The sequence below is a fragment of the Dreissena polymorpha genome, chromosome 9, assembly GCF_020536995.1.
Source record: "Dreissena polymorpha isolate Duluth1 chromosome 9, UMN_Dpol_1.0, whole genome shotgun sequence".
Taxonomy (NCBI): domain Eukaryota; kingdom Metazoa; phylum Mollusca; class Bivalvia; order Myida; family Dreissenidae; genus Dreissena; species Dreissena polymorpha.
Genome location: NC_068363.1, coordinates 13,905,081 through 13,920,929, shown reverse-complemented (window position 1 = coordinate 13,920,929; position 15,849 = coordinate 13,905,081). Strand labels below are relative to the sequence as shown.

Here is a 15,849-nt window from a genome sequence, read left to right as displayed (position 1 = left end):
TGGGCCCAACACTGTTTTGAATCTGACATACACAGGGACCCCCAAGAATCAGAAGAACAAAATTAAATCATTTTCATGAACTTCAAATGTCACCAATATTTGCAGGAATCTCCGAAGACACCACAGCGCAAGAGTATGTTAGCTCGCAAGATTCGTCCTCAGTCTGTTATAGGTAAGAACACTTTTCCAAGTATTTCATGTACATGTATGTATGTATGTATGTATGTATGTATGTATGTATGTATGTATGTATGTATGTATGTATGTATGTATGTATGTATGTATGTATGTATGTATGTATGTACCTTATGGTGTTGCCTATCGAGGTTTGTGTGTGAATATGCTGTATTTAAGGAGAAACATTGAGAAATAGTTCCACACTGAACACTTTCATTTTGTTGTTTTGCTTTCACTGTTTTTATAACCTTTAATTGGTATTCTATATTATTTTGCAAAATGTGTGCCTATTATTGTTTTTGTATCTAAGTGTTGTTTTGCATATTTGCATAAATATTTGTATGATGTGTAGATCTGCTGTGAAAAATTGTATTAGTTCACAGCCCGTATTCACGAACCCATTCTGTTAGTCCACAGCCCGTATTCACGAACCCATTCTGTTAGTCCACAGCCCGTATTCACGAACCCATTCTGAGACTTAAGAATAACAAAATAGCCTTATAACCATGTTATATTAGTTCCAGCGTTTGATTAGAATAATACAGGTCTCCACTGTTTAAAATGGCCTTAATCATTTACCACATAGATACATATTTTGATACATATGTAGTCCCTTAGAAAGTTAAATTTAATTCAAGACTTTTCTTACTAGATTCAAGTTTTAAAGGCTTCATTTCCAACCCCTAGATACTAATGAGCAGCAAAAGCATAAAACCTGAACAGACTGTGAGTTACTTGCAGGCTGTTCTGGTTTAAGGCTGTGTGCACATTTTTAATTTACATCTGAAGTGGGTTAAGAGAGTGTTCTACGTGAAGAATGATGTAGATAAAGGCATTTAATGCCAAGTTTGACTCAAAATTAAATCAAATCTTGTTGATTCAAATTTAAAGATTATTGTTTATTCTCAGACTTAAGTCTGAGAATTGTTTGGTAAAAATGGGCCCTGGTATGTGTCTGTTTGATATTTTGTGAATTGCATAGGTGTGAGGTGTTTTGGTGTTTTTGTCAGAAAGTTTGAGAGGAATTATGAAAGTTCATAACCCTTTACCCCTAATAAACGCATTTTGACGCATTTTAAGTTTGAAAATTAAATAAAAGTTCTTTCTTAATGTATTAAAGATTGAAAAGCTTCATGTCCAACCCTAAGATAATGATAAGCAGCATACAACCTGAACAGACTGTCAGTCATTCGCAGGCTGTTCTGGTCTCATGCTGGTTGCAAATGCCATTTTCAGTTTGCTTCTGATGGAGGAAGGGATAAGTAATGTCAGGAATGTTTGAAAAAATAGTGACCCAATACAAGCATGAATAGGACTTTCTATTTCAACACAATTTCAAGAAACCAAACCTGAGAAAACAGTAGTAGAAAGTTATAAATCAACAAATGTAAATGTCAACATTTTGACATTTTACTTACTACTGATTTTATGTTTGCTTCTGATACTGCTGTTTACAAAACAGCTGTTATTTGTTTTGAGATAAATCTCTAAACTCATTCCACATTTCTACTACCATGCATTTATTGTATTCTATGTAGTTTCAGCACAAAAATTATGTTAAGACTAATTTAAAAGAAATTCTCTTGTAGAAATCAGGATGACACACAGACCTTTATATTTAATCAATATATTTAACAGCTGTAGCCAATAAACCCCAGACTTTATTTCCTGGTTGGTTGGGCCACAAGTGTTTGTAATACAATAAAGTGTTCAATAATTGCAGTTCAATATATGAGTAGATTGAAGTTGATCTTTGATATCAAGATGAATGGTATAGAATTACAGCATTTACTTGCAATTTAAGTGCTTTTTTGTGCACTGTGATGTTATACTTAACATAGATTTACTATCCTTTGTTTGCTGATTCTTGTTTAACTCTTTTAAGAAGTTGATAAATACAAATTGACGACATGCTTTTTCTTGACAGAGACCAGAAAATGTTTGACAGTTTAAAGATAACTATGGAGAAACATTTACAAAAAATATTAAATAAACAAAAATCATTGTTGATTTGTATTTAGTTTTGGGGTAGATAATTTTAGACAATTCGGCATATTTTCACAAGAAGATGTTCTTGCAATTAGTTATCAATTAATTTAAGTCTCAACAGTTTAATAAAATGAAAATGTTTTGATTATTTTAATTTACTTAGAAGTGAACCCATAATTAAAAAGAACATAGATGTCAGGTTTTTTTTTGGCCTGATTTTATAGCCGAAATTCGGCTATGTTCCCAATCCCAAAAAGTATACTTTTTTCCCAAAATGTGGCAAAAAATTCCCAATTTCCAAAAAACAAACAAAAAAACAACAACATTTATTTTAGAAAGTGTCTAATGCGTATTTTATCTCAATTTTAATTCAATTACATCTAACAAAGTATTATATGATTTTGTTCTTTTAATTTGAATGATTATAAAGAGTTATAGCAAATTTAGTATTTCCCTAATCAGTGGACTTTTCATAATATAAAAGGCTAATGAATTTATTTTCCCAATTTCATAAACATGCCGATAAAAGTCCCAATTCCAAAGCCATGGGCTATCTTCCCAAAAAGTGGGAAAAAAACCCTGGATGTACTTATCAGTGAATACAAAAAAAACATAGATGTACTTTCAGTGAATTCAAAAGAACATAGATGTTACTTACCAGTGTATTCAAATGAACATAGATGTACTTATCAGTGAATTCAAATAAATATATACGTATGTATCAGTGAATTCAAATGAACATAGATGTACTTATCAGTGATATCAAATGAATATATAAGATGTACTTATCAGTGAATTCAAATGAACATAGATGTACTTATTAGTAAATTCAAATGAACATAGATGTACTTATCAGTAAATTTCAAATGAACATAGATATACTTATCATTGAATTCAAAAGAACATATATGTACTTCAAAATGAATTCAAATGAACATAGATGTACTTATCAGTGAATTCAAATGAACATGGATATACTTATCAATGAATTCAAATGAACATAGATATACTTCTCAGTAAATTCAAATGAACATAGATGTACTTATAAGTGAATTCAAAAGAACATAGATGTACTTATCAGTGAATTCAAATGAAAATTGATGTACTTATCAGTGAATTCAAAAGAACATAGATGCACTTTTCAGTAAATTCTGATTGAACATTGATGTACTTATCAATGAATTCATCTGAACATAGATGTACTTATCAGTGAATTCAAATGAACATGGATATACTTATCAATGAATTCAAATGAACATAGATATACTTCTCAGTAAATTCAAATGAACATAGATGTACTTATCAGTGAATTCAAATGAACATACATGTACTTATCAATGAATTCCAATGAACATGGATGAACTTATCAATGAATTCAAATAAACATAGATGTACTTATCAATGAATTCAAATGAACATAGATGTACTTATCAGTGTATTCAAATGAACATAGATGTACTTATTAATGAATTCAACTGAATATAGATGTACTTTTCAGTGAATTTAAATGAATATAGATGTACTTATCAGGTGATCAACACAAATGAATGTGCAAGTCAAAAGAGCATTAAATAAATGTGTACCATGCCAAATGAAAATCAACTGTCTACTCTGCAGTCAAATGAACATTAATTTTATATCCTGCAGTCAATGAAATACCAAATATCTCCCACCACTCAAAAGAACACCTTGTATCTAGTCTAAACCATTTAATGAACACGACATATCTTTCCCACCTGTCAAATAAGCACCAAAATCAAACCACAAGTGGAATAACCATTAGACATCTACCCACCTGTCATATGAACATGAAACATCTATCTAACAGTGAAATGAAGACCAAATATACATATATACCACAGTAAAAGTACATCATTGTGCTACCCGTTGGTAAAATAATGCCAATAATTATAACATCAGTCAAATGAACATCTAACATTGCCCTATACCACTCAAACAAAGAACAAATATCTACCTTCCAGTCAAATAAACACCATTATAAACCCACAAGTCAAATGAACACTAATATCATCCCACCAGTCAAATGAACACCAATATCATCCCACCAGTCAAATGAACACCAATATCTTCCCACCAGTCAAATGAACACCAATATTAACCAATCAGTCAAATCAACAACATTATTAACCCACTAGTCAACTGAACACCAAATATTTTATCCACCAGTTAAATGAACACCATTATTGACCCATCAGTCAAATGAACACCAAATATCAACCCACCAGTTAAATGAACACCAATATTAACACACCAGTCAAATGAACAACAAATATTACCCATCAGTCAAATTAAAACCAATATTAACCTATTATTCAAATGAACACCAATATCAACCCATCAGTCAAATGAAGACCAATATCTATCCACCAGTCAAATCAACAGCAAATTTCAACCCACCAGTCAAATTCACACCAATATCAACCCATCAGTCAAATTAACACCAATTTCAACCCACCAGTCAAATTAACATCAATATCAACCCATCAGTCAAATGAACACCAATTTCAACCCATCAGTCAAATGAGCTCCAATATCAACCCACCAGTCAAATGAAAATTAGACTCTATCAGCCAGTCAAATGAACACACAATGTCGAACCATCAGTCAATTGAACACAAACATCAACTCACCAGTCAAATGCACACCAAATAGATATCCACTGGTCAATTAAACACACATATCTTCCCACCTGTCATAGTGTAGAAGGGGATGCCTTTCATATTCTTATTTCAGATCAAGTAGGAAGTCATGATGCTAAATGTTAGATTGATATGAATGTTATCTCTGTAGACCCATTTGCATCACATGATGCATTTGTCCCTGTAAGTTGATGGACATAAATATTTGCAGATAAAGACATGAATGAAGGATTTTAACAAGTTCAATATTAATGAAATATTAACAGCTGGGATATTTTTTTGATTTACAGTTTTTTGCTTCTCATTGTGATGAATTGTATTTGTTAAAGCTGATTTGAATGCAACACATTAATGGTCTACTTGTTTTGAAGAATGAATATTTGGCTAATTAAGTAATATCTCGTGACAAAATATTAAAATATTGTATGAAACGTGAGTAATTTGATTTAAAGCTGTTTGATTCAAGTTTAAGAGCTTCCGAGTGAGTAGTGTCAACTGGTTCTGTGATTGCAATGTTTGAATAGGGAATGACATACTAAATTTGTGGATATTAGGGGTTGTAAATTCATGATAATAGAGAGAGAAATTTACAGAAAATCTAGACATTCTGTGCTTATTGAACCAGAAAATCCTTGAGTATGTATTGGGTGTGTGACATGATAGACATTGAAAATATTATTTAATTTCGTCGGAGCATGACAACAAGGATTGAAGTTGTTATCAAATGTAAATTTTGTGGTAGTCATTGTGTTATAACATTATATTAATTAAGATTGACAGTTGAATAAGGATAGAATATGTTTATTTAAATTAAGACAATGGGTTTGTTGTGATTCTTCACAGTTTGTGATTAAATTAACATTCATTATAATAATCAAATTATACTTCTCAATTGAAGATTTACGTTTGAAGTGTAATTTGAGGTTTCAAATTCTGTGACATAAAGGAGTATACCTGTGAAAAGTGTGAATTATTTTGAAACATTCAAACAGGAATGGTATTTTATGTTTTTCAAAAAATGGACCTTATTCTACAAGGCTGTAGGAGCATTCAGTAATCAGGTTGAAGTTTGACAGCATAATTCATACATTTAAAACCTAAAGTTTAATTTACATAGACTTATTGTGACAATTGTAAGAAAAAAAATACAAGTGTCACTTGGCATACTTTAATACCAAGGAGATTCATGTTTGGTATTGCCAAGATATCTCTGTACATCCACATTTTAAAACACCTAAGCTGTAAATGGGCAGGTAAAATACACCTAATGAGATCAGGTTTTTCTTTTGTTATTCATCAAAAATATTTGTTACTGCACCTTACGAAAACGTGTAATGCTAAGTATGACTTAACATTTTAGGCTGTTTTAAATGTCATTATTTATGTCATTATGTGGAATTCAAAAATAACTTAATAATACAACATTAAACATGAACCCATATGTGGGTATAAAGTGCAATTGTTACTGTTTAAATCTTTCCCCATATCCTTTTCTGACCATAAGGAAATTATTTTCATGTACTGAACTTGATGTACACAAACACTCATTTGAATTATATGCTTGCCTAATACACTTGGTTAGTAAAAAATATTGATTTACATGTTATTGATAATTTCAGACATGATGTCATTTTTTTTAAGTCTATACATGTCTTCACAAAATGAACATCCTTTTGGGGATAGACTTTTGTGTACATTGTATGTGCACCCAAGTGCATCCATGGGTGTAATAGCCTGAACACATTTATTTCTGAATAGTGAACATGCTCATGTTTTTATGCCCCCTTTCGTAGAAAAGGGGGAATATAGTGATCGGACTGTCCGTCTGTCCATCCGTCTGTCTGTTTGTCTGTCCGTCTTTCCGTCACACTTTGCGTTTAGGTTTTGAAAAATTCTCATAACTTCTATGTCCCTTGAGATATAACCTTCATATTTGGTATCCATGTGTACATGAACAAGGCCATTCCAAACGCACAAAAATATTAACCCCTGTGACCTTGACCTTGAACTTAGGGTCCACGTTTAGGTTTCGAAATCTGCGTTTAGGTTTCGAAAAATGCTCATAACTGCTATGTCCCTTGAGATATAACCTTCGTATTTGGTATGCATGTGTATATGGACAAGGCCTTTCCATACGTACACAAATTTTGACTCCTGTGACCTTGACCTTGAACTTAGGGTTTCGAAATCTGCGTTTAGGTTTCGAAAAAAGCTCATAACTTCTTTCAAGTGTTTGTAGGGGGCATAAGTCATCCTATGGTGACAGCTCTTGTTTACACCTATTTTTGATAATTATCTGTTCTTTATTGCCTGTCTTTTTATTTTCAAAATAAAAAAATGGAAAATAAATTAAATAGTAAAAATGTTTAGTACATGTTAAATATGAATGAAAATAGGGCGATTCCCATGTAAAAATTTAGCTTTTTGATAAGAAAGAGCAATATTGCAAGTGGTTGATTATAAATTGCAAAAACATGGCAAAGTTTGCAGTTCTTTATCAGAGTTTGTCATGTACATATCTTTATTTTTGCAAATTTCAACATCAAGCCCTTGATGCTCCAGCTTGGAGATTATGCCTCTTGTAAGTTGCAACTTAGAGATTATACGTCTTTTATGTTGCAACTTAGAGATTATACGTCTTGCAAGTTGCATGGTCAATTGCTGCAATGTTACCATGGTGCAGCTCATGAGGATCCTATAATTTAAATATCGAAAATAAAGTCAAGGACAATGATAGTCTATCTCTTTTGAGGTTGGGGTTTTTAACAGTGTATGAATCAGAATGTTTTTTCAGTCTGTCTGTGTGTCCTTCTTTTCTGTCCGTCTGTCACACAAAATTTATTTGGTGGGAGATATCAATTCAAAGAATTTGCTTGTTTCTCAATGAAAGGTGTTTGCCATGATTGGCAAAGTGAAAATATTATAGTGTTTAAATTTGACTGAAAGAACATCTTCACATTCAAGAATTTATTTTAAAACAACATTAAAGATAATGACTGTTAAGTGGTTGTGATAGAAACAAGTAATTCAAGACAAATCTGACTTGGAATGGCAAATCTGACTGAAAGGTCTCCGTGGTGTAATGGATATGGTGTCCGCCTAGGGACCGGGAGATCACAGGTTCGATCCCCACCGTGGGAGCTTTCTTTAGATCTCCCCCAAAGACACTAAGTACTGGTTCTAGGCCCAGGAAACGGACTCGAGAGCGTTTAAATAAGCCTTAGGCTTTCGATGCAATCGAGCTTAAATAAATATGTTTAAACTAAACTAATCCTAATTGAAATCACCCTTTTAGTAATCAAATTTCATGTTGATATCTGTACATCAGATAATTACAATTGTCCTTCAAATATTCAATGGATATAGTATCTGTGTACATTATTTAAGTATGTCTCAATTTTAGAGAGAACTTACATGTATTTTGATACAAGTGTATTGTTGATTGAATTAATTGTGCCTATCAGAATATTTTTAGTTTTAAGCTTGAATCTAATTATAAAATTGCTTTTTAAATGACAAGATAATATTATGCAAAATAAAAATGTTCATATTAATGTTATATCTTTCACTTGATAATTATGATTAATAGTTATGAATCTAAAAATAATTGGTTGGTAAATACAATTTGCAGAAAGTATATTATTATATAAAGACATATTGTTCCTTGTTTAATGAGTATATACTTTAAACTGCAATCAGTAAATGTCATTTTTGGGAAGTTAATGTGATACACATTTAAAATACATAATCAGTCGGGTCAAAAGTGCAAATTACTCATATTGAAAATATATTTTCATGCATGTGGAAAAAAAGATAGGAAGTGAAGATATTATGGAACAAAATGTGGTTAAAATGTGAAGGAAAATAACAGTTGGATATGTGTCGCTATTGTGGACAATAATCATGAACTAGATCAACATCGTGACCCACAGTAGGATGTCCTTGTGTTTGTGGTGGAAAATACGATCAGCCAAGTCCAAAAGCAAAGGTATTTAGTACAGTTCAACTACCCCTTTAAAGGTGCATAGCAATGCCTTATGCAGTATAGTATACAGTATTTTATTTCCAAACATGTAAAAAAAAATGCAATAATTTTATAGAAGTATCTATTAAATTTTTGCTTAATACTGAGATGTTGTTTAAATTAAGGTTTAAACATATAGTAATTCTAATTGACGTTTTAGCTCATCTGAGCACAAGGTGCTCATTAGCTCACCAGAACACAAGGTGCTCATTAGCTCACCAGAGCACAAGGTGCTCATTAGCTCACCAGAGCACAAGGTGCTCATTAGCTCACCAGAGCACAAGGTGCTCATTAGCTCACCAGAGCACAAGGTGCTCATTAGCTCACCAGAGCACAAGGTGCTCATTAGCTCACCAGAGCACAAGGTGCTCATTAGCTCACCAGAGCAAAAGGTGCTCATTAGCTCACCAGAGCACAAGGTGCTCATTAGCTCACCAGAGCACAAGGTGCTCATTAGCTCACCAGAGCACAAGGTGCTCATTACTCACCAGAGCACAAGGTGCTCATTAGCTCACCAGAGCACAAGGTGCTCATTAGCTCACCAGAGCACAAGGTGCTCATTAGCTCACCAGAGCAAAAGGTGCTCATTAGCTCACCAGAGCACAAGGTGCTCATTAGCACCAAGGTGCTCATTAGCTCACCAGAGCACAAGGTGCTCATTAGCTCACCAGAGCACAAGGTGCTCATTAGCTCACCAGAGCACAAGGTGCTCATTAGCTCACCAGAGCACAAGGTGCTCATTAGCTCACCAGAGCACAAGGTGCTCATTACTCACCAGAGCACAAGGTGCTCATTACTCACCAGAGCACAAGGTGCTCATTACTCACCAGAGCACAAGGTGCTCATTACTCACCAGAGCACAAGGTGCTCATTACTCACCAGAGCACAAGGTGCTCATTACTCACCAGAGCACAAGGTGCTCATTACTCACCAGAGCACAAGGTGCTCATTAGCTCACCAGAGCACAAGGTGCTCATTACTCACCAGAGCACAAGGTGCTCATTACTCACCAGAGCACAAGGTGCTCATTACTCACCAGAGCACAAGGTGCTCATTACTCACCAGAGCACAAGGTGCTCATTACTCACCAGAGCACAAGGTGCTCATTAGCTCACCAGAGCACAAGGTGCTCATTACTCACCAGAGCACAAGGTGCTCATTACTCACCAGAGCACAAGGTGCTCATTACTCACCAGAGCACAAGGTGCTCATTACTCACCAGAGCACAAGGTGCTCATTACTCACCAGAGCACAAGGTGCTCATTACTCACCAGAGCACAAGGTGCTCATTACTCACCAGAGCACAAGGTGCTCATTACTCACCAGAGCACAAGGTGCTCATTACTCACCAGAGCACAAGGTGCTCATGATGAGCTTTTTTGAGGGCCTTTTTTCCTTCCTATGTCGTCCATAATCAACACTTGCCTTGTTAACACTCTAAATGCCACATTTATTGTCTGATCTTCATGAAACTTTGTCAGAGGATTTGTCCCAATTATGTCTTGGATGTGTTTGAAAAATGGTTTCAAAAACATCTAAAAGTTGCCGAGAGACGTTCAGTGTCCTGAAGTCTCCGGTTAGCGACTGTGGACCTCTGGTCCTCTTGTTTTGTATTTGCTCGAGATTCAGATGACCTAAGTACAACTTTTATAAATGAAATGTACATGATATACTTTGCAAATGAAGACTATAATTTTCATACATTTTTTTTCGACTTTAAAACTTTTATTTAAAATAGTTAAAATATAGAAGAACATATTCATACACACTTGATACATTTGCATGCATATAAAGGCATACCACTATTACCATATGCTTTCATACTGTATGATTTGGAGAGATTCAACTGAAATGCAATATGTTTTTAGGAATTATGGTAAATAGCTGATTGAGTTAGAATGAAGAGTTAAAGATGAAGTGATTTGCTACTTTATAAATGTTATTGTGCTAAGAAAAGGAATAACATATATATATATATATATATGTGTTTGTGTATATGCATTTATTTAACAGATTATATTTAGACAAAATTTTGTTAATATGCCTCTTTAAAATGTTAATTAGGACTTTAGTTAAGGGTGATAAGCACTTAACCAGGAAGTGGCTATTTTGTTAGATAATATACGTGGATTTCATATGCTTGGTTTGTTTACCAATCAGGGTATTGTTTGAGTGACATAGTTAATATAGACTTGTCGGCCACAATTAAACAATTTATAATGTGATATTTTTAGTGCAGAAGATATAATGTTTTTATTAGTGTGTAACTATAAAGTATCTCATATATATTCCATTTACAGTGCAAAAAAGAGGTTCATTATTGTTAAGGATAATTGTAAAGGCTTAAACTGCTGATGTTAAATCCTTTGCAAATTGTTATGCTTAGCTTTCTCATGTTTAAGACATATAAGTCATACAATTCTGTTTGACAACTTATCTGTGTTGTTTGTTTCTATAAATAAAGTAAGTTATTATTACATTACAATGCTTTTGCTATTTTGTTGCAACCATGTTGTTTGTTCAGAAACTGGGTCACTAGGTCAATGTAAAGAAAATGTTTGTGAACACTTTAGAGGCCACATTAAGTGCCCAATCCTTTTGAAATTTCATCAGAACATGGTTAATGTGAGGTAAAAACAATGTTGATCCTAGGTTATATTTAAAAAATGCTGAACATTAGACGCCACATGTGTCGTCCAGTATTCATGATGATATCTTGGCATTGTTTGAAAGTAGGTCATGTGTAGTCAAAAACTAGGTCACCATGTCAAATAAAAAAAAGAGCTTATAAACTCTTTTAAGTCACATTTGTTGTGAAATCTTAATGACACATGCTTGTTTTTCGGCCAAGTGAGTTATGGTTCTAGTACAGTAAAAAATATGACTGCAATTAAGTGGGCCATTTTTCAGGTCAGTGTATGTTGCTATAGCGAACCATTTGAACACTCTACAAATCACACTTTTGACCCATTTATCAAGAAATTTCTCATAGCATTATATGCAATGTTATCTAGCCTGATTAAAAAACATTAGTGTGTTTGTTAAAAAAAATAGGTCCAAGGAGTTGGGGCAGTTTTTTCTTGTCTTTTTGTTGAACCTGAACAGAACAATTTATTTCATTGGGTCTCATTTGTCGGTGCTTTAAAGTCTGTGGCCTATTTGTATAAATGTTTGTTGTGTATTGTGGGTTGTTGATATTTATATTATACTTGCTTGAATTTTGCTTCATTTACTACATGCACATTTTTTTGCGAGGTCATTTTTAGCTCATCTATTTTTTGAAAAAAAATTATGAGCTATTGTCATCACCTTGGCGTCGGCGTTGGCGTTGGCGTTGGCGTTGGCGTTGGCGTTGGCGTCGGCGTCCGGTTAAGTTTTGCGTTTAGGTCCACTTTTCTCAGAAAGTATCAATGCTATTGCATTCAAACTTGGTACACTTACTTACTATCATGAGGGGACTAGGCAGGCAAAGTTAGATAACTCTGGCGTGCATTTTGACAGAATTATGTGCCCTTTTTGTACTTAAAAAATTGCAAATTTTGGTTAAGTTTTGCGTTTAGTTCCACTTTTCTCAGTAAGTATCAATGCTATTGCATTCAAACTTGGTACACTTACTTACTATCATGAGGGGACTGGGCAGGCAAAGTTAGATAACTCTGGCATGCATTTTGACAGAATTATGTGCCCTTTTTATACTTAGAAAATTGACAATTTTGGTTAAGTTTTGTGTTTAGGTCCATTTTATTCCTTAAGCATCAAAGCTATTGCTTTCATACTTGCAACACTTACTAACTATCATAAGGGGACTGTGCAGGCAAAGTAATGTAACTCTGACTGGCATTTTGACAGAATTATGTGCCCTTTTTATACTTAGAAAATTGAAAATTTGATTAAGTTTTGTGTTTAGGTCCACTTTATTCCTACAGTATCAAAGCTATTGCTTTCATACTTGCAAGATTTATGAACTATCATAAGGGGACGGTGCAGGCAAAGTTATGTAACTCTGACTGGCATTTGGACGGAATTATGGGCCCTTTATACTTAGAAAATTGAAAATTTGGTTAAGATTTATGTTTTGGTCACTTTACCCCTAAAGTATCATAGATATTGCTTTCATACTTGGAACACTCACAAACTATCATAAGGGTACAGTAAAAGGACAAGTTGCATAACTCTGGTTGTCATTGTTACGGAATTATGGCCCTTTTTTGACTTAGTAACTTTTAATATATGGTTAAATTTTGTGTTTCGATCCACTCGAAGTATCAAGGCTATTGCTTTCAAACTTCAAATACTTACATGCTATCATGAGGTTACTGTACCTGGCAACTTGAATTTTACTTTGACCTTTGAATGACCTTGACTCTCAAGGTCAAATTATTAAATTTTGCTAAAATTGCCATAACTTCTTTATTTATGATTAGATTTGATTGATACTTTGATGAAACTACTCTTACCTGACATACCACAATAGACTTCACCCAAACCATCCCCCGTGCCCTCCCCCCCCTCCCCCCCCTCCCCCCCCCCCTAATTTTTTTTTTTTTTTTTTTTTTTATAAGATCATCTCACAAATGACCACCACACCCTCACACTATACCCCCACCCCACCCCCCCCACCCCCCCCCCCCCAAATTTTTTTTTTGATTTTTTTTTTTTTTTTTTTTTTTTTTTTTTTTTAAGATCATCTCACAAATTATCACCACACCCCTCACACTATACCCCCCCCCCCCCCCCCCCCCCGATTTTTTTTTTTTTTTTTTTTTTTTTTTCGCTTTTTTGGAAGATAATGTAATAAATGTCCACAACCCCACACTATACACCCCTCTTCACTCCACTCCTCCCTCCTTTGTGATTGAAAATGAGAGTCCCTTCACCTTTAAAAAGAAAATAGATGAGCGGTCTGCACCCGCAAGGCGGTGCTCTTGTTTTAAGTTTTCATCACTGCTTATGTACCCAGCTCCTTGTTATTGTCCTAAAATAATGGGGCTGGGTAGCTCAGTTGGTAGTGCTCTGGACCTGGCAAATTTTATGTTTGAATTTCACTCCAGCTAGAGATTGGTCAAGAAATGATTGCTATAACCATTTCTTATTTAAGTTTAAAATGGAGAAAAATCCAAATAACAAAAAAACTGAAATAACATCAAAGTTGATGGTATATGTATGTATATAGACAGGGATATGGTCCAGAAGGCCTTGGATGCTGCCAAAAATCAACAAGCTGTTTCCATGACACCCAACAGTAGCAAACAGGGTCAGGGTTCAAGGTCACCATTATCCTACGACCCGCCCCCTGCACCACATGATATTGGAGGGATAAATTCTAAACAATTAAAACATAAAAAAGAACCAAAGGTGCAAAAAACAAAGCCTAGAAAAAATAAAATTTCTATTCCAACTACTCCAAGCATAAAATTGACCTCTGCAAAGGGCATTGACATTGACCCTGACCCTGAGTATGACAATGCTACTGATTTAAGGAAATGTTCACATCGCTATGGACACCGCGGTAAACAAGAGAATGTAAATGCTGCCATGGCATGCTTTTAGGGTTGGCTTCAAAGGCGCTCGTTCTTAATTTTGCTAATGAATAATTTTCAGGCATGTTCTAAGTATACCTTAACAAAATGGGCAAACTGATCATAGAATTTAGCAGTAAACCATTATTAAGATGGATGTTTACATTTTCTAATTTATGATCTATTATCAGTTAATGCCCTATTTTGTAAAGAGCATTTTTTTTAATGTTTTATTTATTTTAGATTAATTGCATGATGAGGTGATTCTAATGGAATTGTGAGCATGAAGTGAATTGCATGATATCGAAAATTGTTGAAGAAATGGCATGAATTAAGGGCACGCCACATGGAAGCACAGGTGTGCAAGTGGGCTGTAAACAAGCTGCATTATTTTTAATTTAAGATATAAAGTGAATCTAGTGAGTTTTAAAAGTTGCATCAAAGTCAAGGCTTCAATATGAGAATCAGACCAAAATACTTTATCCAGGGCAGGTGTCTGGGTCCAAGGTCAGAAGTCAAGGTTAATATATAAGAAATCAACCCGAAATGTGTGCATGAAGCATTCTTTTTTCAAGTACAGGTTGAGGACAGCCGATAGAGACACAGAGTGTCCCACATGAGACCCAGGCCAAATGATATCAAGGTGGAATATCAAATGAAAGAAATCATTCCCAAACTCTTGAACACAGGATAAATAAATTTGCCCTAATCAACTCTCATTTATTGTTTTAATTGGCTTAGTGAAATTATCACAAAATTATGGAATTTGTTTTGCAACTGCTCATTAAAAATTGCAATGCTTCATTTGTATTAATAGATTATACAATTATTCATCCTCAATTATATCATTTTGAAATGGTTTTGTTCTGCATTTTAGCTTTTGCATTTTACTCGCATGCTTTGCCTGAATAATTTGAATTTAATTCTTGCAGACAAAAATACAACAACTAAACTAATATTAAATAAGAAGTTATGAATTTAAAAGATTCAGTTTGAAATTACGTCAACTTGCTTTTACAAATGGGTCAGAAAGTTAAATTTTTATGACCGAGTGTTTATTCAAAGTTTGCAAGCAAGAAGTGGCATACTAAGATGTATTTTGAGTATGATTTGAGCCGTGCTCTGTGAAAAAAGGGGGAGTAAAATGTCTTCCCAGATTAATCTGTGTGCAATACGCACAGGCTAATCAGTGATAACACTTTCTGCCTTTAAAAGATATTTCGTTAAAAAAAGTATCTTCTTAGCAAAAATGTAATAAAAGCAGAAAGTGTCATCCCTGATTAGTCTGTGCGGACTGCACATGCTAATCTGGGATGACACTTTATGCCCATGCATTAAATACCTTTTTTTTTACAGAGCATGACTCGTATGTATGCTAGAAAATAAAGGGGCAGAGGCTCAAAAGTCATGGTGTTTCGTCTTACAGTGCAGTTAGTAATACACTAATACGGAATCGTTCTCAGTTTGGTTGAATGACTCT

General features: G+C 34.1%; 2 protein-coding genes across 6 annotated transcripts in view; one reads left to right on the top strand and one right to left on the bottom strand.

Moving 5' to 3' along the window:
- The window catches only part of LOC127844170 (uncharacterized), a 295,187-nt gene that overhangs the window by 221,739 nt on the left and 57,599 nt on the right, over positions 1–15,849 (bottom strand). The gene's annotated exons all lie outside the window — the stretch shown is intronic.
- LOC127844159 (F-actin-uncapping protein LRRC16A-like) overlaps positions 1–15,849 on the top strand; it is a 101,570-nt gene that overhangs the window by 52,583 nt on the left and 33,138 nt on the right. Inside the window, exons 28-29 of the mRNA XM_052374185.1 lie at positions 106–172; positions 14,024–14,359. Of these exons, the coding sequence (XP_052230145.1) occupies positions 106–172; positions 14,024–14,359 (403 nt within the window). The remainder of the gene's footprint in view (positions 1–105; positions 173–14,023; positions 14,360–15,849) is intronic.